Below are 27966 nucleotides of genomic sequence, written 5' to 3'. Positions count from 1 at the left end.
CTAACGACTCCTTTTAATGTTTGTAAACAATTCAATTACAATTTTATTTGTAGATTATGTGTAACAAAATAAAATGAGAAACGAATTTAATATGATGTAACAGTAGAATAAAAGTCTAGAATATAAGAAAGCATTCGTAAAATTCTAATTAAGAAGAATAAACCCTATTTTCAACAAATCATCCAAAGAGTGTTAAAGAAAGTGTCCGAAATCCTTCATTTGTTTGTGGCCAAAGGATCACGGAAAAATTTAATGCTACCAATGTGAAAGAGCATAAGATTTAAACATATTCAATGAAAGTTGAAGGATTACTACAGATGCTGTGGCACACAACAGCACGAAGCGGCGTTACTGCAACGACTGCCGAAGATGTTAATCCTAATATTTTTTCCCCCGGACCCGTTTTCCCCACAATTCCACAGCACAGTTTTCAGTTTCAATTAACGTCCTTCTCTTATCTTTGTATCATCGTAGCACCTTCATCAACTGTTTCCAAGCAAAAAAAAACATCTCAGCTACTATTATAGCCCCTCCATCGAATCGAGGAAGAGAGCCATGAGCATCATATACTAACTGCAACACATTTTTCCATCATTACCACACCCTCCCCCCTAACGTGATGAAATCAGTGCCTCGATCCATTTCCCCGACTGGGCAACAAAATTAATCCTCTGCGTTCATACCATACAATTGTAATTTTTGCTTTCGTTAGTGTATATTGTCTTTTTCGACGTCCTCTAAACATAATAATTGAACGGAAGCTCTTTGTTTCCTCTCGAAAATGTTTACCTTCCTACAACCATATTATTACTGGTGGTCCACGCCAATACCTATACTTATATGAAGGAGTTTTTTTTCGTTTATATACACCCATTTTCAGTGAGAATCATTGTTTTCAATCAACAATCTATAATTGAGTTTTGTGCATTGTTCCTTGCTTGATAAAATATGTATAAAATCGATCATTTGTTCACAAAAACCTGCATCTTCTCCTCGTCGTTTCATCTTCGTTCTTTGTGTTCTTGTATTAAAAGTCATGTTTCATGAAATACTACGTGGTTGATTCTTTTTATACCTCCTATTCGTCAAGGATTTACTCCAGTAAAGCTCTTTAACCCACTTGCTGGGCATAACACCCTCCAATGATTTTGAGGGCAGGCGGCTAAAAATGTCGATACAATTGAACCTTATTTGCGCTTCGCTTCCTTTTCGATGAAATACCTCTCGTACGCTTTCACCTATACCCGTGTGATCAGAGTATTATGGCGATACAACCTCCCCCTTCCGTTACAGACGTTTGGAGGGTAACGCATTGGTTCGTGTGTTTTTTTCCCGAAATGGCCACCCTAAAAGAAAGGATTCCCAACGAACGCTCACAGAGCGTAATGTTTATAAAAGCTTTCTTTCTCCAATGAATGTTTCATCTAGAAGCTTGTTTTATCCTCCTCCGTTTTCATTCGAGATTCTTCTTACTAAACAACGTGGCCATCGTAATATACACTTTTGCGAGTTTCATTGGAGGTCGGAAACGAACACATCCGTTGCAGAAAAATAAACAAGAACTCGGGTTTAACGGTGCGCTGCTACTACTTAAGGCACAGAATTGGTCGCAATCGCAATCGGCCACGTTACCGGGCCCTTCAGCACGATGTCGGCCAAACTCTGCTTGATCTTGATGAAGCGGCGCTTAAACTCCAACCCGCAACCCTTCGACAGACGGAAGTCGCACAGGATCTTACCGTCCATCTCGACGATATTGGCCTTGAAGATGAGCTGCAGCTTCCGCCGGTCGATGGTCGAGATCGTAATGATGCCCTCGTCGTTCGACTTCCAGCAGTAGCCAAGCTTCTCCAGTGCGGCCGACAAGCGCTTCAGCGTCTCGTCACACCGGGTCGACACGAAGAAGCGCGTCATGCGTCGTACCAGCCGCTGGAACGGGTTTTGCTGCTGCTGCTGCGTACCGACGCTCTGGGTTGGGTTAAGCTGCGTGCACAGTATCAGATCGTCCAGCATCGTAGGCTGGGAGAAGCAGAACCCGTGGCGGGCCTCGATTGCCTCCTCGACTCCGTTCACCTCGGTGTGCACGATCGTGGGCACGGGCTGCGATTGGCACATGCGAGAAGTGGAATCGTCCAGTGGGGTGGAGATGTCTTGGTTGGAACAAAGCCGCTTGGCACGGGGTGATGGACGACCGTCAATCATATCGCACCCTCCACCACCGGACACCATTCCTCCACCAATGCCGTTATTTCCACCAATGTCGGCAATTCCTGAAATGCATTAACCGTTCATTAATTCGACATTCATCGTGTAATGTTGCGTACAGCATAACTGTTATCGTAGGGTATAGCATAACTAATAAATGTAAAATTTGCCCTTATTTAACACGCTTGTCTTATCCAGGAGCAAGATCATATAACACTCGTAATAAACCGGTAGCAAACGGAAAATTTATTTTACCATCAAAAATATAACACACGCGCACAACACACACAAACACAACTCACATATTCACCGAGGATTCAATTCACTTATAAAAATAAATAACGTGCGCCAACATATAAAAGTAAAATAAAAAATTTAAGAAAAAAATAAACCAAACTTATAATGTGCACATTCATTAGGTATTTGGTGATTAAGCTATATGTAGTTGAAAGACATTGAAACATACAGCTAAAATCACCAAAGTCCCAATAAGTGGCAAGCAAAGCAGGCAGGCAGGGCAGGCATGTGTGGGTAGGCAGGCAAACAGGCACAGAATAGCTTTGATTTGTTAACGTCAGGCCAGAATATAAAAAAAAAACACGCTTACACACAATGACAAAATTATAAAATTTCGCACAATATCGAAAATAAGTTAAATAAATGTTTAACACAGTTTGGAGAACACAAGCTGGTGACTTTAAATAAAGTATTTTAGCAGATACAGACAATTGAGATGCAGAAGTAAATAAAAATTCATATAAAATTTAAAAAAAAAACAAGTTCAATTGGGAATAAATACTTTGAAGTGCAATACATGCTTAGGGAGTACTTGTGTTTTGAGTAGTATACGATATGTGCAAACACAAACTATTCAATTCAACTAATCGACAAAATATCATTCTTCTTGTGTACATCTCTCATAACGAATTCTTATATAAATGTTTCCGGATCCTTTCTCATCGAAGTATTGCCCGATTAGTCGTCCATGCTTTGGTAATCTAGCTTTATGAAATAGCTTAAATTCTATCATACAGCTAAAGCGCCAAAGCACAGACAAATGGGCTTCTTTTGAGAGGGGTTTTTTTTCTTAGATCGAGTCACTGTGAAAAATATCAGAACAAAAAGAGCTCACCGAAACACGTATTTCACTGTTTTGCTACAAGAAGATACAAGGAAGGGCTTTTCATCACACGCTGACGAGTTGTTCACAACTCAAGGCCAAGTGCTGGATTTCCCTCAGAATTTCGTTCACCACTGAGAGTCATCCAGTACCTGACCATGCGAAGGAAACACAAGACGAGTGAACACACCTAAAAGCAACCATTATTTAAGGACCAACGTGTCCGGAAAATGTCATCGGAATCGCTTCTATTTTTAAGCTAATTTATCTTTTCCAAAGCTGCTTTTCATTGCTCCAGATATATATAGGAATCGGTCGAGTTTCGACACTCGGTCTCTGGTTAGCCATCTACTACGAAAAAAAAGGGCGATCCAAGAAAATCCGCAGACTCTGGATGTTGGCCGCATGCCAAAAACTCGACCATTCTTACGTTCGTGAAACGAATCAAAACAAGCCACCACTTTTCCTTCTCCCTGGCAACACACATCGAATACTCTATCGTTTGTTCTCTTTGCAGACATAACTCGTTTTTCGATTGTTCCCATCTTTAGATGGTTCCACCGGCGTGGTCTTATCGTTCGTCGCATGTTTTCCAGTACGAGTTTTCCTGTTTAATTTTCTTTTCTCTATCTCGTTGCATTGCTCGATTCTTCCATTAACAGGCCATTTTCTATAGCAAGAAACGGGAATGCATGGTGGTTGTGTTCCAATTCTAATACCCGGGAGGAGGTATGAACAAATATTATTTCAGAAACCGATGCCAGCAGCAGCTGCACATTGGCATAATCTAAAAGAGAATATGCTGGTCGGACGAACATAAAACGTCCCTTCCTTTTGAGAGTATGGAATAACACAGCAAGGGTGCAAAGGATTTGATATACGATGATACGACCACAAAAAAGTTGGTCATGCAAAAGTTATATATTAGCGACATTTCCTCCGGTACCACTTTCCTAAGTTTATTCAAGCACGCTTTATTATTTTTTTCTTTTTTTAATAACTCACTCTATAACACGCACGAATGTGAAATGTAACGAAATGCAACAACGCAACAGATAGTAGAGAGCTCAAACAATTCTTCTTCGGTCTTACCTTGCAGGTGAAACTGTGTTTGGCACCATTTGTGGTCCTGCAGTTTGTCCAGCGTAAGCCGTTGCGCCGGATTAGGGACTAGAATCTTCCGCAACAGCGAGAGCGTGAGGGTGTCCAGTTTGCACCAGGGCGTTGAGGTAGTGTACTTGTTCTCCTTCCAGCAGAGGTACTCCGCGCAACCGGACGATGGCTGGTCCCAGGGTAACTCTTATCGCGTAGTAAGCATAACGACGATTGTGGCATGGCAGTCACAAAAAGGAGCGGTAAAACATTAAAGTGAGTTTCGAAACCGGTTTCGAAAGAGAAGAATGAAAAATAAATTAGTCAATTTCCTTGTTTTCTCTGAAAAATTCACTCTTAAAATCTAGTGGAACTAGCGGTAATTCATAAGAGCGATGTTCAAGGTAAGAGACAGAATGATGGCAGAGGAACTAGTGATCAGGATTGACAGGAAGTAAGTATATCAAAGGTTTGAGTAGTGGATTTGTGTACCGGCATATTCAATGAAGGTTTATTTTTATTTTTATTTAAATTCATTTGTCAGAAATTGTTTCACTCGCGAGTTCCGAATCGGTTTATCACTTTACTGTAACGGCGGCGGCGTACGTGCGGTTGATGTATACAATCACGATGCAATCAGTGTTGGTAGTAGTGATTGGTGGTGGTGCAGCAACAACATACACAGCAGACAATACATGAATGTTCTCGCGATACTCTTGTGCCAAACACAAAAAAAACTATAAAGCCAAAGTCGAGTGCGCAAGGAGTTGCAGATGCAGAGATTCCCCCAACCAACTGGATTGGGGAGGAGGGTTGCAGGAGGCTGGATTGCTTGTCGATTTTTTTTCACGCACATTCACACATACACAATTAATTTGTTTTCTTCGTGCTAAAGCTTCGAGGCCAATGCACAATAATATCAGATTTGCAAAATACACAATATTTAAGGCTTACAAAACGCACGACAGCAGGTCAATGAGCGAATGGAATAAAATCAGCGAGCGACAACAGATAGCCGTATATAGTAAAACAAAATTTTCAAACATTTATTCTGCTCCCCGTAAGTTTTTGAGCAAGACAATATAGAATGGTATTGATCTCTTTCATAAAAAATTGAATAAAAAAAAAACAATGCACATAGTTTACAAAAGGGAAGCTTGTTTGTTCAAACTGTTTTCAAATGCAGAGTAGGGAAAAAGTGATAAAGTAGGCGAAATATCATTTTTATTGTATTTTTCCACAGACAAACGAAAGTATTTAGCAAGGCATTCTTCGATTATTTGAAATTTACAATCTTAAAAAAGGTCGTTAGAATAAAAATGGAAACGGCCAGCAGTAAACATTATTGGGTTGTGAATAAAAAAAAAGTTGTACACTCATCACACAAACACCGAAAAACACAAATAGCACACACATCGCAATAATATTATTATGAGGATTTATTTGATTAAACAGCAGGGCATATTGAGATAAAAAAAATCAAATAAAACACAACAGTGCAGTGCAGCAGCAAGCAATTCCCAGTTGGACCTCTGGTACTAAAGCTTTAGAGATATTACAATCAAAACAACATTCTACAGCTAGAATACCAAAGATACAGCCGGAAATTATAACAAAAAACAACGAATGGGGGATTTAGAGAGACTTTGTTGTTATAATTTGGTTTTCTTCTTTTCGAGCACATCAAAACAGCATAATTAAGAACTTTTATTATGTTTGGCAAATGAATGAAATGAACTAAAAACGCGGGACGAAACAAAAACGCACAATCAAGTCCAAACACGCGCAGTACACGGAAAGGTGTAAAAGTGGGGAGTAGGTGGTGAGGTAGTGATTGTGGTAGTGGTGCAGTAATTTGATGGACATTTTAGTAATTCTGATTTAAAGTTCTGAAAATTTGTTTTTTATGCGCCAATTCATAAAAGATAACTTTGCTATGCAATGTATTAGTTTCCATTGTCGTCATATATAGCATATAAATGACATAAAATTCTTTGAAATATTGCTTCCACAAAGACACAACAAAATACACGAAAAATAACATCAATATATGTATGAAATCATTCAAGGCTTGAACTGGGAGGTAATACATGATGCACCATCGACAATATCTTGGAAAAGCATAAACCACTTTACCGATTGTAAGCAGTGAAATTTCAAGGATTATTAGGGAAAATTTACGGTACCATACATGCTGCTCAATAGAAACATTTAAAATGAATGATTATTGAAAGATAACCCGATTGGTAACAGGTTCGAGCATAAGTATACAAAATGTTGATATACATTTAACTTGATTTTAGCTTAAATTGAAAGGAAGGAAAGCATAATTGAAGGAGTTAAAAATGTCAGAAGAAGAAAATTGAAAGAGAAAATTTGTGATTGAAAATATACTTAAGAACCCTTCGGAGCGGAGCAGCAAATATTTCATGCTGCTATTTTGCAAAATCAAAAACAAAACTTTATAAAAAGAAAGCAGCAATAAAAAACGGTTATTATCATTTAAGCAAGCGTGTGAGAACCGCCGTTTGTTGGAAACTTCTTTTAACCTCATCGAAAGGTAGTTTCTCGCCTTGAGATTTGCGCGAGAAAAGCATCGTTAAGCGGATCGCAGAAGTAGCAATGGGGAAGTGGGGAGGAGGATGAGAGATGGAAAAAAATAAACAGCAAAAGCACATGATAAAAACCACTCACCTCCAGCCAGCATAGTGACGAGAATGATTCCACATGACCACAGATCGGCCGGGGTTGCCCGGTAGGGCTTGACCAGCACCTCCGGGGCGACGTATGGCAGTGTGCCGCATTTTTTGTCCAGTAGTCGCTCTCGGCCCTTCATTCTATTCTTGTCAGTGAAGCAAACGAAGGCGTAGTTGAAACAATGATCGTCCGTGGCATGAACAAGTATAAGAAAGAAAAAAAAAACTTAGTAACACGGTTTTGGAAGGATCGATGATTAGAGTTAAGGCGGAGATGGTGAGATTCCGATTTCAACTATATCGAGCATCAAAACTAAGACTCCGTGGTGAAGGTTCATTAAGCTTATACCTAATACCTAAACATCGTCGCCATCCCGAAGTCGGATATCTTCACGTTGTCGTGCTCGTCGAGGAGAAGGTTTTCCGGCTTCAGATCACGATGTGCGACGCCCCGGGCATGCAGGTAATCAACACCGGCCAGCAGTTGATTGAAGTAGCGCTGTGCTTCCGGTAGAGGCATACCCACGTCAGGTTCTGTGGGGAGAGAGATAAACGATTGAAACATGTGAGTGTTTTATTTAACAAAAATGTTCTTTAACAGCATCATCTAGCAAAATAACTCCTTACCTATCCGATCGAATAGTTCTCCCCCGGCGGCATACTCGAGGAAGATGTACTCGATGTCACCCTGTGTTCGTTTGCCAAAGAATTTGAGGATATTCTGGTGCATCAGAATCTTCTGTATACACACTTCCTTCTTCACCGAGCTTTCCGCGTCCGGATGTTTCTTCAGATCGACCATCTTCATCGCAACCGCCTCGCCCGATTGTCGGTTTATAAGCAATTTAACTCTGTAAGGGTAGTAATCACACAATCAAAAGGATTCTTTACACATGATGTTAAGTAAAGAGACTACTCACTCTCCGTAGGCGCCTTCGCCGAGTGTTTGTGCTAGTGTCCATCCTTCGACGAACTCACGCAGGCCGGTAGCCTGCTGTTGGGAACCAGTGGTAACGTTGTTCTGCGCCTGTAGAGCTGCCATTTTTGCCCTGGCGTTTGAGATTTCCAGTACCTTATTACTCTTCCCGTTTTAAAACTTAATACCACACAAACGCGGTAGAATTATGCTATCTCCAAAACGATGATGTTTAAATCGATGATTCTTTTTTTTCGAACTACGATGCCAGAATACCGACCGTGTGTGTGTGTGTCTGTGCAGTTGGCAGAAATTTTAAAAATTCAAAAGTGTTGACATAGAGGATGGCCTAAATTGTGCCAATAGCTTTTCCATCTGCTCTTTTCTGTGTGCTGGCGTTTTTCCCAGTCCCGCGTATTTTTCGGTTACCGATGCTGCGCCAATTTAGGCCACCACCACCGCTAATTGCTGGTATACGACGACCGCAAAGGATTTTTCGGCTCGGTGCCAACAACGATTCCGGCTCTTGCTGGTGATGATAGTGGTCACGACGCTGGCCAAAATCTGCCGAACCAGACGACGATAGCAATGATGATGGTGCGAAGAAGAAGAGATGATCCTTCATCCCCGTCCAGGACACCTAAGTTGCTTGCGTACGTTTCTTTTGCTCGCACTTCACACGCCCAACCCACAATTTGTCCCACTGTGTGCTGTCGTCAAATCCTTGATAGCGCTTTTTAGCAATTGTTCTTCCGTGCCTCCGTATGTCAATTGAAGGCAGTGTGCATCGAATGTACAACTACCCCTCTGAACACCTGCTACCACCCGACAGCTTTTCACGCTGCGTTCGCGGACGATGGTGAACTTAAATATTGATTTCTCTGCTTCTGCTGCTCTCGCAGAGGGTTAGTGACCAGAATCCACACAGGCGCTTGTCAGATATATCTCGCTTTCCAGTTTCACTCAGCTATGCACAGGAACGTCTGGAAACGGGTGGTAGGGCAATGTGCTGGACAATGGATCTCCTCCGCTGCTAAACGACGTTGACGACGACGTTGCCACAAGGTAGACAAACCTTGAGACGGGAATCCGGGATTCCAAGAACAGACAAGACGACGACTTTCGTTTTCGCAACCGGATCTTCTCTTCAACACTGCTGAGGGGCGGCTTCGATGTATGCACGTGCGGCGCGTCGTGTGTTCACCAACCAGTGGTGCCCTGCTCGGTCTGTAGTTGTCGCGTTCACGTGTCTTTCGCTCACTATACTCAGGAGAAAAATGGAGATGATGCCGACCAGCCAGCTCGCACTGTTGAGCGACAGAATCTCTTCGTTGCGACAGAAGTCGAAAATCCTTTCCGGCAATAGTCTTCCTTTTCGATCCGATTTTGGTGGAGCAACAAACCAACAAATGGCAGCATGCACTACCGTACTCTCCTCCCCCTATGTCTCTCAGGGAATTTTCGTTTACCTTGCTCTCCGATTTCTAGGTGGGCGTGTGAATCATTTTCCATCCAACGCACGTCGCCCCGACAGAGTTTCGAGAGAGTTTTTAAACCATCTTATCATCAAACTAACGAGAGGGGATGCAGGAACACTAGACTTGGTAGGAAGCTTTTTCGATGGCAACACGGACCGTCGCGTATCCTGGGACGGAAAGTGGTATGCATTGATTGATGACTCAAACCTTTTTGAGGACAATTTTCATCATTGCTTAATGACTCGGAGATGTTAACCAGAATTTAATAACTCGCATAAAAGTATCTAAAATTTACTAACGTGGTCATAGCCTCGTATACGTTTTTTTCCATCGGAACAGATGTTGCTTCTCTACCTGATATCTCTCTCACTTTCCAAAGTTCTCTCTACACAGCGCGCACAGCAGCATCCGTTCGCAGTTATCTCCGGTTTCTCTTGCAGGACGAAAAATTAGATCCAAACTCTCACGAGGGGAAACTCCTTTTCGGCATTACCGAGAAAAACGTTTTCCGGCGCATATCATCGTTTTGCCGAAGATCTATGTTGTTTCACACCATCGACCACCGGAGATACGAACAACGTTCTGGTGTGGTCACCACCGGTCGAGGGTAATGATCCACGAACGAAAATCGAATGATAAGGATATGCCGTCGATGGATGGCACCATCACTCCACAACCGCCGTCCTTCGTCTTGGCTAGAGGCTGTGCAGGGAACCAGGGTACGAACTGGAACGAACTCTTCCACAATCTTTCACCCTATTTGTAAAAAAAGAAAAGAAAAAAAAAACACTTATGAAAACCTGGATATTGATCGCGCTATAATGGTGGTTCAGACTAAACTGAATGTTTCTTAAATAATGGATTACCGACACAGATGGCTTTTGTCGAACAAGTTGTAAAGAAAATTAAGGAAAAAAGCCAACAAATATTGTAGTATCTATAATAAAATGGTGGCTGGAAGAGGAATAAACTAACCGAAGCACATGGTTGCAGTTTTCTATGCCAACTATGACCAAGAAAAAAACTGCTTCGGTGGCACTTTTTCCCAATGTTTAACGAAACGGACCAGTCTGTCATATTGTGCATTCCCGGTGCCTAGTTCTGGCACTGAAGATGCGGGATTGTGTGTTCTGCTGGTCTACAATGGGACATAGCATGCACGCACATACACACACGCAAACACCACCGGTTGGAAACAATAATTTTCGCTGATAATCGTAGTAATAGGATACGCACACGGAGCAGCCGTCTAACGCCTTTCGGTTGGCTACCCATAAACTAACCCTTATTTTTCTATTCCGACCAGTTGTAGCCAGTTTTGCAGCGTTTTCAATTTTTTAATGGATCGAGCAGTAGAACTACAAAGTGCCACCGAAGCGAAGGAGGAGGATAACCGGGTGTCATGCTGACACACGTGATTCCTCTATTTTGCCAGGTTATTTTGCTAACAGCTCTTGGCAGCAGTTCGGTCAAGGCCAAAAAGGTGACATTTTTAAAACAATAAGGATTTCCAGTGTAAGCAAGAAGAGCGTATTTTGCATTCACGTAAATGAAACATTTTCATTAAAGACTCAGGAAGAACATAAAGGATGGACTGCAACGGCGGTACGTACGTAAACGAACGAAATGGAGGCATTCCAATTTCGTAGTCCGCCATGCTACACTACTCTGACGGGGCACATAAAAAGTTCTACAAACAGACGCAACTTCCTTTCCAACACGGCAGAATATTTTAGCACCTAACAGTACCTTCCAAAGGCATGAGAAACGTGACAACCATGTGCCGGAATGCGGTATTTCACGTATCATCATCTCTAGCTCTGGCGATGCGGTTATTTCACAACTTCACCGGAGGCACAGAACCGGGACACCGAACAGTGATTAGGAAGCAAGACATCTGGCGCAGCTAGGGATGAATAACTTTGCAACATTTTTCTGCATCGCACAAACGAACTAACAAAATGTTTGAGCATGGTGCGGGGCTCTATAGCGATTGATGAGAGTTTGATGACGGGGATTCAGCGTCGTGATTTCTTACTCACAAACTATTTTTTTTATTACACTTTTTTCATAAGCTGTAGCTTTTAAAAACGACAAAAATGAAGTAAATATTTTGAGACCATCTAATTTGGCATAATGGAATGTATTGCAGTTTATTTGCCAAACATGAAATCAAGTTCCAAAGCCACAACACATTCGTACGGTTTGCCGTTTGTCATTAGTAAACACTTATGCAAAACTGTGCTTTGATCATTGTCACTTTAAAAAAGTCACACAAAAAAACATGCAACGTCTAGGTCTGCAGAGTTTATCTTCTCCTATCGTAAGATACTCCATCTGAACATGCCACAGTCTAGCGATGTTCTCCTCTACGTGCTTATCATAGAAAATTCCCATTAGTCCTTTTTTATCTCGACACAAAGCGAATAATAACTGAACGCGAGAAGAGTAGAGAAACATCATCGTGCTCCAGCCACTGTTTCTTGCCGAGGCATGCTTGACACGTGAATGAGATCAAAAGCATGCATGCATGGAAAATCCACAATCCAAACAACGTTGGGAAATGCCACTTAAACGACAAGTTCGAATCCCAGATGTAATGTGAAAATGAGATTGTACAAATGAAAACGTTATAATTTCAAATTAAAATATGTACGTAAAGCAATTTTCAGAACATTTTTCCTTAGATCTACATCTAAACGGCTCCTTTTCAAATAGTATCAAAGGATCTGGCAAAGAAATAGGTAAGTAAAATTAATTCTGTAACCAGACAACCATCTTCCAACCAACCACTTGGGCGATCAATCTTATCGACGGTCTTTCGCTTGGTTTTGCATTAAATTTTGATCTACACTAAAGAACCCGATCCTGGCGAGCATGGTCCAAAAAAAAAGAAAAACAAATTCCATCCAGTTAAGCAAAGCAGGCGGTGGGTGAATAGAAAGAATCGAGAATTGCCAAGAAGAGTAGAAACAAACCAAATGACCATCATCATCCCCCACAATCGTTTCCAATGTGTTCTTGTTGTACCCACTTCCTACCAGCCTCTGGAACTGTTGATAATTGCCTTTCGAAAGAGCAAAACTAACGCCGAATTGAATGACGATCGCTAAGACGTCGACTACGACGCCAAAGACGAAGTCGATAGCCATGCGACAAACACATCATCTCATCAGCATATCGAAAAAGCTCGCGCCAAACATGAAGAAGAGAATGTGCCGTTCCCAGGAGAAAGAGTTTCAACCGGCAGACGTCGAGAGGCCGTGGCGAAATGTGTGACCACATGGAATATACGAACGTTGCATGCTGAGGAGAGGATGCGTGCAGTGTCGAAACAGTTTACGCTTCTTGGAATATTTATTCTAGCGTTGAACATTAAAAACACGGCAAAACATTACTCTCCTCTTTGATAGATTGTGTCACATCATATTTGCCAGTCAACGCGCGTCAGTGAAAATCCCGAAATGGGAAAAGCAAACAGCGAGTCATGGCAGGGCTCTCCACCAGCCATTTTCTGTCCTTCTTTTCCACCGCATGCGCTTCATATACAGGGCTAGGCGCAGTTAGTGTTTTATCAGCAAGCAGTCTTTTGAAAATTCTTCGCAAAATATGAATGATGGTGGCCAACGCCTGGAACGTTATCCCTGCTCCACGCTATCCATGCGTGTCATCAAAGGACATTCATGCTACTCCCGGCCACATTATTACAATGATAAATGCAAATGGTAACCCCTTTTCCACTCGTTCTAATATGGTATCACATTTATGTTCGTACGAGGTTGGAAATGTATAAAAGCACAATAAAGAACGAATCAATTTACAGATAGCTACTATAACGCCAGCCTATCGAGGAAAGATGTGGTGCCAGAAAAGAATGTTCCTCCAATTCTTCGTGCGCGAAAAATTCAAGGTTATTCAATCGAACATGGAGTCACACCTTTCGTCAGCAACATTTGCAAACCTCTGCCTAGCACATTTTCTCTTTTCTTTGCAATCCGTCGTCCATGCTCCTTACCATTGCCACGGATGGTGCAATTAAGGGAATCACGATCGAAGAAGGCTCCATTGGAACAATGCTAATTCCCATTTTAGCCTTCCTTTTCCCAGTCGAAGCTTCCTTCTTCTTGGTCGCTGAGAAAACAGCTCTTCTCTCGCGCCCAACTACAACATCTCAGCATCCCAACCGCTAAAACGTGAAGTTCGGTGTTCGGAACGCGAGTTTCTCTCGCCATCGTGCGCATACATGCAAAACTTGAGCCTCCAATCAGCAGAGCACAGGGGTAAAAAACCTGTTTCGATGATTTCATTTTATTACTTTCTTCTCTCCAGACAGAACTCCGGCTTCGGGCATACAGAGTATCGCAATACCAAATGATGGTAGTTGATTTTTCGCGAATTCTCATTCGTCGTTTTTCTTAAAAACATTCATTTCAAACAGCACCAAGCCTACCTTTAACCTTCGACATCCTTTTTCCTATACGAACCTTACCATAGCAACTCGCCTCGGGCTAGGGGAGGATGAAGTGAGCCTGCTATTCTCATGGTTTGCTTTTGTGAAATCATTTTCTTTAATGTTTCCCCCCGGCTCCACAATTGCTAGAAGACTACCATTCACAGGTGGGCCTCCACCATCACGGCCATCTCTTGCATCAACGCGCCACGCTGAGAAAACGTTGGGTGGGTTTCCGCGCGTGTCATGGAGAGATGTTCCCGAAAGTCGTTTTCGCGGCGTTATCGTCGGTTCATTGCTCCGAATCTACATCTCTCCTCCACGGTTGTTCCATACATAAAAGGCGTACCACGACGTCGCGGTCGAGACAACGGCCTACGAACGTCTCCAGAATGTTTGCCGTGCTCGTTCTTTCTCCCTTCATTTTCACAGCGGGATAGAAATCTCCTTGCTGCTGCTGGCAGAGGTGGTTTTCGACTACGAACTTGGCTATCGTGATGGTGTTGATTTGGAATTGTTCGAAACTCTATAAAATAGGGCTGCGGTAGGCTTGTGTTTGTGAGGGTTAGTGTTGGCGCCAGTGTTTTTTTTTCGTTCTTTAAATAAAGTTGCGAATGTAGGCAATTCTTATTAGCTTTCGACAATTCATATTTCTTGTTCCAGCGCGCTTTTCTTCAATATTAAATTTCAATATTAAAATTAATCTACAACACAAATTATCTGATACCTTTAAAAAGTTTCCTGATTAGATACATAAAGGTTAAATACCTGTTTTGGTGGTTCTTCACAAGCAATAGTAGTCCTACCACTGTTTTTCCGTTCATTGACCTTAAAACATTCAGATCCCAAAAACTCAATTACCGCGTAAAAACACGTACAACTATATAAGCCGTATAGTGTGCAAATCAAGTTCGCGAAAAGCAACAGTCAAGGCATTATATGCCACACCAACAATCCCCGCCCTCCCTTGTGTTGAATGTATAGAACAAGAACCGCTCTTCAAATGAAAGCAGCGATGACGAACTGGAGTAAAAATCTTATTCCACAACAATGTGCGATTTTTGAATCGAACTGGATAGAAGCACGAACTCTCCCTCAATGGCGAGCGAACGAGCACCAGGGGAAAGATGTCGGATCGGCACGTTGCGTTTTCTTCAAATTTTCTTCAAAGTTCTCGCACCACCATTTGGGTTCGCTTTTCGTCGAATCAAAATTCCCGGATCCACGGATGTGTTTGCTGTTTGCTCTTCTCGGGTTGCGCGCTGTTGACCTGTTCTTGGTTCTTGCAAGGGCAACACGACAGATCCCAAACCACATTTCTCCCTCGCTTCAGATCGATACACGTTCGGTTGTTAAAAAAAAAATGTGAACGTCTCGATATTGTGTGCACTGCGGAAAATGGAGGAAAAGAATGACTATCGTTAATAGTTCGTAGCTGCTGCTGCCTGCTACCTTTCACATAGCATCGGTCGTCGGCTATGCCACCACCATCGTTATGCCGCCGCCATGACCCCATGTAGAAAACAGAATTCTTATTGAAACGCCCAACCTGTTTGGCATCTTTTCTTGTTCGTCAGTTATAGCTAGGTGTGAGTGTAGGGTACATTATTGCATGCTGCGACCTCTCTTAGGCATTCGGGGTTGGGGTGCTGTGCAAGAAGGCGGTGTCAGCAGTAAGAAAAGAAAACTAAAGATCATCGAAAACACACCACGGTGTAAAAACCTGGCAACATTGAACTGAACAGTGAATGTTGCGCGTTCCTTCTTCGCCTCTAAGAAGAATACGAGCTCAAACAAAACTCGCTCGACCGCTTAGCAACCGCCGTTTGGCGAACGGAGAAAATCCCATTCTTTTCGAACATGACCAGTGAGAAAATCGCGAGGAAGGCTTAGAGAAAAACTGATTCGAACTATTGGCTCTAAGCTCTGGATAATAAACGAGGAATATTTTTTGCATCATTATTTCGCCACCAAATACGGTAAGACAAATTATTTAATCAATAGATTGTAAAAGGTTCTAATGTTATAACCTAAAAAGGAACTAAGGTGCATGGTGCATTCAAAAGAGACAGCGAAAAGAATTTCAGCACATCACGACAGGTCGAACAAAGTCGATCACTCACCTGGAAAGAAAAATTCGCTGCATCCCCATTCCAAGTATCGGGCGTTATAGCAAATGGTGACTGCAAATTGCTGCGTGGACAGCATGCACGTACCAGCCACTGTCTTCTGTTCTTGCTCCTTTTTTCTCTCGTTTGCAGCTCCAGCAGATTCGATGCTGCGAGTTTTTTTTCGTAAAATTTGACCGGGTGGTACAGGGCACGTCGAACATAACCTCTTCTATAGGCGAATCGGCGGCTTTTGTTTCCACACCAACACCCACCATCCGGAATCGGGAGAAGCACAAACCGTAACCGGGATGTTTTACCACTTGGTCGAATAATCACTGGCAAAAAGTGTACGCGCATTCGCAAGACGGGAATATTTTAACCTTCCATCTGCCAGCAGTTGGTGGTCCGCGATGTGCTTTGATTAATCGTCCTTCGTACGTTATTCCTTGCGCGTTCAGGGAACGCCATCGATATTCCATCTGAAACCACTATTAACACACGCACTTCGCGCTCGCGGCTCGCCAGCACAAATCCTAGCGAGTTCACACCTCGTCTTGGCCATTTTGGCGTTCCTGGCAGTTGGGTAAAACTTGGGCTGACCAGATTTAAACTCTTGTTCCAGTACCTTCGGTAGCGTTCTCCACATGGTTTCGAGACGCGAACGACCCGTTGCGCACGGGAAAAGAACAAAAGCCGAACTGAGCCTACGGGGCGTTGAAAAATGGCCGTACCTGCAAGGAGTCGCTCACAACGGAGAAAGAGAAAGAAACCTTCGGTTCCGGAACCGAATAAAATGTTCCAAACTGGTAGACCAAAAGAGAACTGAACTGCACTAGTGATGGAAGCTCCAACTAGCTACAGTTGCTAGGTACAAATATTTAATTTGCAGCTAGGTACTGTACGCAAAGTTAAGAGGCCCATCACTTTACCGAATATAACCCGGAAAAATTCTACGGAAAATTTAATGTTCACAATAATTTAAGCTTTGCACTGTGTTTTCTACGGATATAAAATTTATATCATGTAAATTGTAACAAGTAGTCATGTTACAGTTACCGCTACTTTTTCGGAGTGATAGGTATTGTTCCGCTACTCATTTTTAGTTACTTTTCCATTTCTCTCCAGCGAACTGTTGCACACTCTCATTTTTCCTCCAAACGAAGCAGTGTGAGTATTGCGGACCGAAAGTTGACCATTGCACTCACACACGCTCCCTATCAAGCTGCTACGGGTCGTCGAAAGATTCCATTGGCATTGAAATTGCCGCCGGTTCCATTTTTCTATTTCGGTTTCACGACTATTTTCATAATAGGACAAAGAAATACAACGCAAACATAAGCTAGAGCATGTACATTTACAAACGTTGGCAGTTCCAATCTGTTCGAAACAAGATTCGTCGTTCCATATCCAATTGTTAGCAAAAAAAAAAAGAAGACCATTAGCACACGGCGCACACTGCACTGTGAACATAATTTAGAAGACTGTGGCACATCTGGCCTGTTCTGGAATTGTTTCGCGAGACATAAAAAACATGTTCTAGTACCTCGAGTAAAAAATTTGTCTGGACAATCACTCCTAAACTGTACACCAAAATGCGCGCGCATAACTCTTCGTAGAACGATGCAGAGCGAAACCTTTTCTTGTCCGAAGTTTCGGACGCTCGAGAAAATATCAATGCAATGAAACCTATCATATCAATCTAACCTCTTGCTAGCAACTCTTGTATTCTTCCCTTTTAGTAATCATCTCCCCCTCAGAACGTCATATTACTTACCTTGTTATCACAGGTGCTTAGCCGGCAATTCCTGATTATCCGTGTGAAACCATTGCTACCGCTACGCGGTCGCTAGGGTCTTCGACGTCATCTTCCGCTTTGTTGCCGCGCATAAGCCAACACAAACAATTGTCACTTCTTTAAAACTGGCCTATATACGGATTGTCCAGTGGCACTTTCACGTATTAACGATTAACGGCGTGCCTCGGCTTGTTCAGAGCTACGATGCTTCCGGATATTCGTCGGTGCGTCTAGTGTGCCGGTAAAAATCAATTCACGAAGCTCTTCTCGTGTTCGCCTCTGATGATTTGAAACGTCAACTTTCATGGAACGCAAAAAAAACTAATTGTTCCTGTCGCCATTTGCGTTTATGTTCGTTGGTTACACTTTACATTGAATCAGCAATAAACTTCATGCTGGCATGAATGAAATCTTCACGTAAACGAAAATAAAGTAACGGACTTAATGATTCAATTTTAATTGCAGCGACAAGACTACCTATTTCGGTTAGATTATCATCTGATGAATAGCACACAACGTTGAACTTAACCGCATTGGAATTCTTCCTCAACTCTTATTGAACTTGAACCACCCCATATAACCGCATCTGTAGGAAACATTCAAATTTCAAAGTTTGAGGTTAAAACTGTCCAAAAAACTAAATTACTAAATCGCAGGCATACCTGCTGCACTAAAAAAGCAGACGAAAGGAAATTGGGTAAAATTATCTTCTCTGATGGGACTGTTTTGGTGCATAATTCAAAATCTATTTTCAACATAGATTTCAAACCATACAATATAAACGTGTTTGCCGGCTCGGACAATTTGACAGCTGAATATGACTTCGCGCAGTTGTTGCTCAAAGCCCAAACACTAAACAAAACGCCGTCGTACCTCGCGGAGGTTAGTTGTTCAATTACCACTTTGGTTTCTTGTTAAACTGCTACTCAAAGTTAGTAAAACCTACTCGTAAACTTGAGGTGGAAACTACTAAAATCAAAAGCAAAGCGCTGTCCATTCGAGCATGTCCGACAAAAAGGTATATAACCTTGAAATATAGTACTGTATTCGCCGGATGCTTCATTTTCGTTTCATTTCTTCAAGCCATCCACATCGGGTAACTCAACCGGCGGCGGTGGTGGAGGAGACAACAAAGAGAAACGCCGCAAGGAGTCCATCCTCGATCTGAGCAAATACCTCGAGAAGACGATTCGAGTAAAGTTTGCCGGCGGGCGAGAAGCTGCCGGTGTGTTGAAAGGCTATGATCCGCTGCTAAACCTGGTGCTGGATAACACGATAGAGTTCCTGCGTGATCCGGACGATTACAAGCTAGCGGACGATACGCGGCATCTCGGGCTGGTGGTTTGCCGTGGCACATCGGTAGTACTGATTTGTCCCCAGGAAGGTATGGAGTCGATACAAAATCCGTTCATCGCTCAGGAAGGCTAGCGCATTCATGGCAGGAAATGTGTCCAAGTGTCGATGAATGCAAACCATTCAATGCACAAGGACCGGTACCTACCTGTGATCGAATATTGTGGCTCTTGTTTTGTTCTAAGTGACGGTGGAAAGCGTTTTCTACAGCATTTACGAGTGTGAAGAGTGAATTTGATTGCAGGTTTCTTCTTACATCTTTTCCTAAACGCGTGTATTTGGTTGTTAGGCGAATGTTTCGTTACAACAGATCATGTGCTCATTTTTCTTTTCCTTTCATTCCATGCTTATCCCATGAATCCATTACAACCCCTTCTTTCATAGATACGCATAAGTAACCCATAATCGAATTGCTCATATGGGGAACATCAGGTTCCGGATGGATCTGGTAGTTGAACTTAAAGAAGACGACATGAATTATCGACCTAGCATTTTTGTTTAAAAAGATCGACCGTTTTCGACCGGTTTATTAATTTATATCTTAAATACTATTATTCTTCAGCTAGAACTAACTTGCGAAAATAAGGTAATAGACAATGTTTGCCTTTTTTCCTGGACGGTTAATGTTTCTTGTATTCATCTTCAAGTGCGAGTTCTTCCGCCTTTCCCTATGGGCTGCCGATAGTTGTTAACAAATTATAACCGAATGGATAAAGAAAAAGCAAAAGGAGAATTGCAACAGACAACAATTTAACAAAACAACATGAAAATCTTGGATTTCGTAGACCTAAACATTCGTTTGTTTACATTCTAATCGGTGTTGAGTTGTTCTTATAGTGTAAATAAATTCCATCCTACAAAAACGAGAAACAAAACAGAAAGTAACGCTAAAGCTAAAGCCACCGAAAGGATGGTTTACTTCAGTCCAGTCCGAACTCGTTCCGTATCCAGGGATATTGTGCCGGACACTCGTTGCAGGTGTAAAGATAGCGATCCTGCTGTAGGACGCGGCTATGCAGCTTGCAAGTTCGCGGAAGATTGCACGCCTGTTCCTGCGGATCGAACTGCCTCGGTCGGCATTGCCATGGTTCGAAGTGGCCGAGCTGATTCGAAACGGTTGGGTTGCGCATCCACTCGACCGCTTGGAAGTTGGTCACGAAGTACACGTCCGGATGCTTTGCCATATCGTCAAGGAATCTCTGAAAGGCGAGAGGAAAAGGGTCGTTAAGGAAGTTACATTTATGGTTTGGCGTTTCACTCATGTGCTCACTAAAAAGGCATCAAGATATTCCTGCTTGCGGAACCAGGTAGAATGGAAGTACAGGCCGAGCGGAGCACGGTTCGAATGGTAATGGCGCTTGAAGTTGTGCACGAACATCCGATAAACGTCCTCGCCGTTCATATGCGGCGGGCAAGTGTCCACCATACCGCACGTGTACTCGCCTGCCTCCAGCTGGTTCATCACCATCTCCCAGATGCCCGGGTAGCTCCGGGACGGACAGTACTGATTGTTACCGTTGCACGCGTGCGGCATCTTATAATCGAGTGTGTACGGCCACAGCGGCGGATTCGAGAAGGGTGCCACCATCGACGAATCGTACACGAAGCCAAACTCTTTCATCATTAGAAACTGCCTGTTCCAGCCGACTCGCAGGAACGGTACCCGCATTCCACGCAGCTCCTCCATGCGCACGTTCGAGAATCGATTGATAATGTTCGCCTGGCCCACCATCTCGTCGAACCAGTCCTCAATGGTGGCATTCCGTGACCACCATTCTTCCGGCCCCCGGTGGGTGATCGAGTGGATGGCGATCTCGTGCCCATCGTTCCACATCCGCTGCACTTGCGCATAGTTCGTGTACTGGTGCGAAATGTAGAACGTGCCTCGGATCGGACAACCGTTGGGGTTTTTGCGTGCCGGCGTAAAGATCTTTTCCGTGTAGAGCTCCCAGTTCTCGAAGTTGATCGCATCGTCGAACGTGAGCAGAATCATCTGGGGCGTGTGGTAACGCTCGAGCCGTCCAGGGATGAGCGTCCCATCCTTGGAGCAGAAGCACTCGGGAAGCTCGCACACGGACGGGTCGCAGGGGTCGGCCGCGTTCGGGTCGTTCTCCACGTCACACCAGCCCTCGTCCGACCCGTCCTCACAGTCGACGGACCCATCGCAAAAGTACTCATTCGGTAGACACGTTCCATCGCCACAGCCGAGCTGAGATCGTTCTTCACATTTCGCGTTCTCAAGCAGTGGCTTCGGTACACGAGCCTCTGGAAAGATTCAACAATAAGTTAAAAATTGAAATTTGGCAAAAATGGTGAAACCCTCGATTATCCTCCACTAACCGGCGGTAACGTCGCAATTCTCTACATTCTGCTTGAAATCGCATATTTGACGAGACACGTCGAACAGCAGCCCCACGGAACACTTGAACTCGAACACTTCCCCGTCGAGGCAGAGATAGTACTTGGCGCACTCGTTGTTGGTCCACATTTTGTGCTCCAATCGGTCGGGATTTCTGTGCGTGCAAGGATACGAGAAAACGATTAAAAAATACTGTACTTTCAATAATATAGCCTGTTCTCTTGTTGGCCGTTTTTAAACGCAGTTTACGTCGTTCTGCATCGCAGTTCGAGTGTTATCTATTTGGAGCTCATTATGGTCGGCTTTTTATTACTTCGGACCGCAATGCACACGCGCCAACAATCAACCATTCACAGGGAAACACTGGTAGGGCCAATCGTTAAATTGGCGAAAGAAGAAAAACCTCCCCAATAAACCTGGAACTGACCTGTAAAACCGTCCATCCTCTAAGCAGGGTACCGTGTTTTTCAGACTCCGCTTCACAAGGTTGCCTGCGTGCGCTGTTGGGAAGAAAATGTGATTGGAAAAGAAGGTGAAAAGATATCTCTCTGGCGTAGAGGCGTGCGAGATGCGTAACGTTTCCGTGGGGGCCTTTAACGAAAGGCTTGAACTAAAAGAAATGGGTTATTAGGAGTACTTAAGAAAGGGAGAAGAATAGAGCGCCTGCAAGCTGGGAAGAAACCATGTCTGGTGTGGATGCAAACAAACCGACGCTCAAAAAGACTTGACGCCATAAAAAAGAAGCCATGTATTTACTTCGGGAGTTGTAGATTCAAATATCCAAACAGTGGAATACTAAAAGAAAATTAACTTTTTTCTGGTTCCAATAGGGTTTGGCTATGAAACCGGAAATCATATTACTTCCCTATGTATGTTTCTCACATTCTGATAAAAATATGTTTGTTACAACTTTTTTTAAATTTTTTATCTTGTACATAAACAACTGCAACAAATATATTAGTTCCTAAAAGATAAATTCATTCCTTATCTCTGCTTGTTGCAATGTCCATACACTTGCTTCTGCTTTTTTTTCTAATCAGTACTGCCAACGTATTTAACTAACTCAGTTATCTGAGTTATCAAAATCTACTTTAGTTTATTAGAGGCATTGGTACAAACAACTCATTTGAAAACTAATTCCCAAGTATTACATGTGGCGGAAGAAAAGATGGTGTTAAACCCACTAAAAACACAAAGAAACGGATTGATGTTTTGGTTTCGGTAACAACCTCAATGTTCCACATTAATTGAAAAACTTTCATCGCTATTCATCTGCCTGAGTTTTTGATGGTTAAAATATGGTTTGCTGTTTTTTGTGCGCCAACTTTTTAATAACTAAATGTGAAAGTGATCTATACTTTTACTAAAACGATAATTAACAAACAAACCAATGTGGTTGGAATTCTTACAAAATTAATTTCAAGCTTTCCCTTCATATGAATCATCACCAGTCCATCTTTCTTATTATTTTACTAATTAGACACACCCATACACAAGAGTACACGCTAGATGGTTGGTGTTAATTCAGTATTTTCATCATCCAACGCTAGCGCAAAGCGTGTACGCGTTGGGCATGAACATTGTTAATGGCTATGCAACTATTGCGTGAAATTTACCGACCAGAACAGTCTTACAAAAAGAGGGTGAAAGAGCAGAATCATCTAATCATGATGCATCGCCTGGTTTCCGCTTCACGACATATCCGGTACGATTTCAGAACCAAGCGGCTCTGAAAATACCGACGTAACATGGATATTTTTTCTACGGTTTTACGCTAATCTGATCCGTTTGTGGGTGCTATGATAAAAATGGCCACTCGTTGCTACCAACCTTTTACCGTTCCATCATAAAAGTATCTCGTAGATGGGCAAAAACTGTATTTTTAATATTTTTCTTGAGTAACTGTCGCTTGATATCTATATACGATCGAGTGTTCCCTGATTATAGACTCTAGTCGAATAATCGCAGTCATATTTGATGAACGCCACCTTGTGGGATGCTGGCCAAATGGCTGGCAGTAACAGATACGGAGGATGTAGTTTCCCATGCTCTCTTCGGCCGATTATTGATGACCTCTCCGTCATCGCGTCGGTGGTTAGGTAACACCTTCAGTCCAGTTGGCTCGAAAAATGAAGGTCCATAAGTTGATGTGCGACCCTCCAGCATGTGTAATTACATTGGCAATGTCAGTCAACATGCGTCAGTTTTGCTTTGGTCGAATATGGTATAACATCGTTTTTGGTAAATTTAACATTCAATGCAATTGTTTTCTTTACTAACAAAAAACCTGTGGAGACATTATTTGATAACAAAAAAAAACCTATGGAGGCAAGCTAACAATGGAGACATTATTTACATGAGCAACTCAACGATTCAAATTTAACACAACGAAAAAACAATATTCCTGCTGTGCGATGATCGTCACGTAAGATCACTTCAACCACACCATCCGACCGAACCGATCGCCCACCAAGCGTGGGGCTTACACCTTTCCCTGCTGGGATTGCAATTACAACGTGGGAAAAATGTTCGCCACACAGCCACACAGTTTTGCTCTGACCGGCTGAGGACACTTGAAAAGATCAAAAGCGAACTTTCTGGGTGGCACAGGATCTTAAGACACGGCGGGGTGCTTTCATTTCTTCCAGCAGCCCACAGTTCAATACTCCCCCGGAGGTGGATGGAGCCAGAAAGGAAAAGTTGAAATGATATAGTTATAGCAACCGGAAATACTGGAGTATCCGGATTTGTTCGATTGCAATCGGAAAATTGATCAATTTCCACGCACACGAAGAAGTGTTCCGAGCAGTAAAACTCTTTCTTTCTCAATGTCTAAAAGTCTATACAGCCTTAGTTAAATAAATTTTGTTATGTTCAGCTGCCAAAAAGAACCGTTCGCTGTTGCAAAGTGTTTTTGAAACATCTTTTTCCCAACAAACAGATGTTATGTTCGGTTGGAAGAAAATAGCGGCATCGAGAGAAAAAAAGACGATCGCTGCAACGAACGGGAGTGGCGGGTGACGGGAGATTGGATTTGTAATTCAATTTTCCATGTCACCATTTTAAGATTTCATTTTTCCTCCCCCTGCTTCAGGTCCCCTCCCGGGTGGTTCCGCACGAAACCAACCGCCAGCAACCCGCTGGCAGCGCTTCGATAAATACCGTTCATCGGCCCGTGGGGCGGGAAAACTGGAAAATGGAAGCGGTGGTTCCAGTCTAATTTACATCAACATCTGGCTGTCTCACTTGTTTGGCCTTCAAGCGCCCTAAAGCGCTCACGGCAGTACATCTCGCCGTGTGCGCTTCTGGCACACAATTTTCCTCCGATGTCATTTTCCGTCTTTGCTTTTCACCCGCTCACAGCCAACCGTTTTCCTTCTAGCACCACCGAGAAAGACTCTCTCGCGATCACTCCCCGGTTTAACACCTTTTTCACTGCATTTCCACCGGCATTCGGTTTCTGCCTCGTGGCCATGCCATGCGCTGCACCGTACGATCGTCTGCTTTAACGATTCATTAATTAATTATGGTCACGAGCTGGTGGCCGGTTTTGCTTGCGGCGTCTTCTGCCACTGGCCGCGATTGTTGCCACGGACATTTTCCAGTTTGTTTTTCCCGTCCCGTCGGCAGCTTCTTGAACGGCACGAAACTCGTTGTAGGGGTTTGGTTTTTGTTTACCTCATCGTCTTGATGTGTTTCTTAAGCGTGTCTCGTTTTTCTTATGCACCAGACGTTATCATCCGCTTAGGGCTGTGGCTTGCAGAACTAGTTTGTTTTTCTTGTTGAATTTAGTTAAACTGATTTATTTTGTCCATTTTTCTTGTTGTTATTCTCAACCGCTTTTAAACCACATGATCGGAGGAACATTCGAGAGTCATTATTATGCCATATTTATGCCATTAATTGACCCATAGAATATTGAAGCTAAACACCATTTCGATAACGAAACGATTGCCATTGAAACTGAAGCATCTAATGATTCATTTTATATTGATGGTGATTGAGTCTTTCTAATTTCGTCTCAGTTGAAACTTGTCGTTTCGTACGGAGTTTCTTTAAAAAAATATGAATGAGCAGATTTTATAAATTTTATTGTAATAAAAATGACTGTTATTAATTTATGTTTAAAGCATGGGAGCAATTTATGACGAAAAGTAAAAATTGCTGAACTAACAGTAACAAGAACAACGAAGTTCTGTTTTTTGCCCCACTCAAATTACCAAAGTATTATCTACAAAAGTTCTTTGAAGCATTGTAACAAAAGCTATGGTTAAAATTAAAATTTAAAAGACAACGACAGAAAATACGGCATTTCAGAATTTGAAAAAAATAACCGTTGTAGCTACAGATAAACTTTATTCAATTCCCTACAGGGAGTACGCAAAGCCAAATTATATAGACCACATTCGGTCCGTAGGCCACCCTTAATGACTTCCATGATGTACGATTAGAAATTAGGAATGGTGAAACTTTTTGCACAAGTTGTGTTTTTTCCACATTCTTTTCACGTGTCATTCGATCATAAGTGATCGTGTTATTCTTCCCATGCATAAGTCTGCAAACCATATCCGGGCTGCTGCCACAATTTATATCTTTCGGAAGACATGTTTTCCCATCCATTTCCGGTGTAGCTACATTTCACTTCCTACACGTTCGCTGTGATCTGCCGCGTACCTTAGCTTAGTGTACGTCCCCTCTTGACTACTGTCCTACGAAACAGCGGGCTGAGTTGTTTGTGCCACGGTTTTTCCAGGCTAGCAAAAGGTGTGCACATTTGTTTCCCACCTTCCAAGCCACCGAATGCGGGTCGGCGGGAGTCGTTTGAAATCGAAATTGCATCCATTCCCCTCGCCCCTCTCGCTGCCCCGATGCACTGATGCAATGCGATACACAATTGGTGCAGTTTTCTCCCCTATCCCATTTGACCGTCTTTAGCAGTCACTGCTACTGCTGCTGCTTCCACACAAAGGGGTTTAAAACGTTTGCCCCGGTTTTCAACCAGAAATCGCTATGCAGTTTCTCCTCTTTGCCTGCATCTTTCCCATGAGTTAGGAGACTCTTCTTTGGTTCTTCTTCGTTTTTAATTTCCACCAGCGCTCGTTAGATTCCTCGGAAGGAAAAATCGACATGCGTTAACCTCCGCCTGGCAGTTACAAACAAACCGCACACATTCACGAAACACCGTTGCGGTAGGGCAATGTTTGTTTGCATATTTTCCTCCCCAAAACCACATGCTGCTATCTGTACGGGGAAATGGGCAAGAAGCGAAGGCAAAGGGGTGGGATGCAGATTAATGTTACTCGCCTTCCGGTCACAAACGGCGGCAACGCAGCATCTCAAGCCTCAAGCGATTATCCCAACCGATCCCGTGTGTACGTACCGTTTCCAGTGAAAGTGATCACCAGCGTCAGCGTGCCGAGTAAAAATAGACCCATTCCGGATGATTAAGTTAGCTGCCAAGTTGTGTGTAGTTTGTTTTTCCTTTTTTTTTAAGTCTCGATGAGTTTATTTCGATGTCACCGTCAATTCGCCTCTTTGGCATGGGATGCAATTCAATCCGGTTGCGATTTTATAACTTGGCGTGGGACCTTGGCGTTAGGTTATTTCCAGTTTTCAGTCATCGGCTCGAACATTACGCTGAATCAAAATCAACGGAAAATCACACACCCATTCGAGGATCAATTTAAAAAACGATTGGTTTGGACATATTTATTTAAAACACCAGAAGGAACGGATACACAATGTTTCGTCGACGCGGTTTGCTGTTCACTTTAGATTTCAGAAATTATTTTTACGAAATTTTTATCAAATCTAATGCATCCTATATTCACTACACTGCACTGCAATTATTCTGGAAGCTTTCGAATTTCTCTTTTCTTCACGCGGGTTGCCACCGACAGCAGGATCTGTGCAGTTGCAAATCCGGAAAATTGCACAGTGCCCGTAGGAACGAAAGATGGGCCGAGTTGTTGCGGATCCGTTGAGTCTGCCCCCGGTCACGCAAGAAACGGGCAAGGCGTTTGGTCGGTTTGTGCGCGAAAGCGCGTATCACTCGTACGAATCAGTTTCGCGCGATTTGTGCGACTTTTCCACTTTTACTTTCACCATCGACGGACGGTTCGGCGGAGCGCGATGTGGCTCGAGAAGCCAGACTAGCGGCCGCTTGGTGCCTGCTACGCCTAGTCCTCACGGTCTCAGCCACTAGCACCACCTAGGACCACCGTATTCTTTTTTGGATGTGTGTTTTTTCTTCTTCCTTTTTTCACCCTAATCCAGTGACGCCTTTCACCAGAGACCGGGAACCGGCGGGTTCGCTACGCACGAGAACTGGTTCGGTTGGTAGATTAACGGGACGAACAGGAACTAGCAGAACCGCGGTGGATTATAATGG

The 27966-nt window shown here is 43.1% G+C and overlaps 3 protein-coding genes across 4 annotated transcripts; 1 reads left to right on the top strand and 2 right to left on the bottom strand.

The window, feature by feature from the left end:
* Positions 1–37: 37 nt before the first annotated feature.
* Positions 38–18139, bottom strand: LOC131266552 (serine/threonine-protein kinase grp). The gene is made up of 7 exons (XM_058269120.1): positions 17843–18139; positions 8034–10263; positions 7741–7964; positions 7470–7647; positions 7112–7254; positions 4418–4624; positions 38–2270 (listed from the first exon to the last, which is right to left on the bottom strand). The coding sequence occupies exons 2-7, from the start codon at positions 8153–8155 to the stop codon at positions 1591–1593; spliced, it is 1554 nt and encodes a 517-aa protein (XP_058125103.1). The 5' UTR covers positions 8156–10263; positions 17843–18139; the 3' UTR covers positions 38–1590.
* Positions 18140–18719: 580 nt separating this feature from the next.
* On the top strand, positions 18720–19937 carry LOC131266572 (U6 snRNA-associated Sm-like protein LSm7). 2 transcript variants are annotated; one of them, XM_058269140.1, is made up of 2 exons: positions 18720–18881; positions 18947–19937. In XM_058269140.1, exons 1-2 carry the CDS (start codon positions 18867–18869, stop codon positions 19289–19291), a joined length of 360 nt encoding a protein of 119 aa, XP_058125123.1. In that variant the 5' UTR covers positions 18720–18866; the 3' UTR covers positions 19292–19937. The 2 variants fall into 2 exon arrangements, with proteins under 2 accessions (XP_058125123.1, XP_058125124.1); XM_058269141.1 differs by having other exon boundaries at positions 18720–18883; positions 18976–19937.
* A 3-nt stretch (positions 19938–19940) lies between these two features.
* On the bottom strand, positions 19941–27013 carry LOC131266563 (chitin deacetylase 1). Its single transcript, XM_058269131.1, has 5 exons — positions 26956–27013; positions 22003–22075; positions 21557–21729; positions 20487–21481; positions 19941–20415 (listed from the first exon to the last, which is right to left on the bottom strand). Exons 1-5 carry the CDS (start codon positions 27008–27010, stop codon positions 20137–20139), a joined length of 1575 nt encoding a protein of 524 aa, XP_058125114.1. The 5' UTR covers positions 27011–27013; the 3' UTR covers positions 19941–20136.
* Between the last annotated feature and the right edge of the window lie 953 nt (positions 27014–27966).

The sequence above is a fragment of the Anopheles coustani genome, chromosome 2 (genome assembly GCF_943734705.1).
Source record: "Anopheles coustani chromosome 2, idAnoCousDA_361_x.2, whole genome shotgun sequence".
Taxonomy (NCBI): Eukaryota; Metazoa; Arthropoda; class Insecta; order Diptera; family Culicidae; genus Anopheles; species Anopheles coustani.
This window is presented reverse-complemented; position numbering and strand designations above follow the sequence as displayed.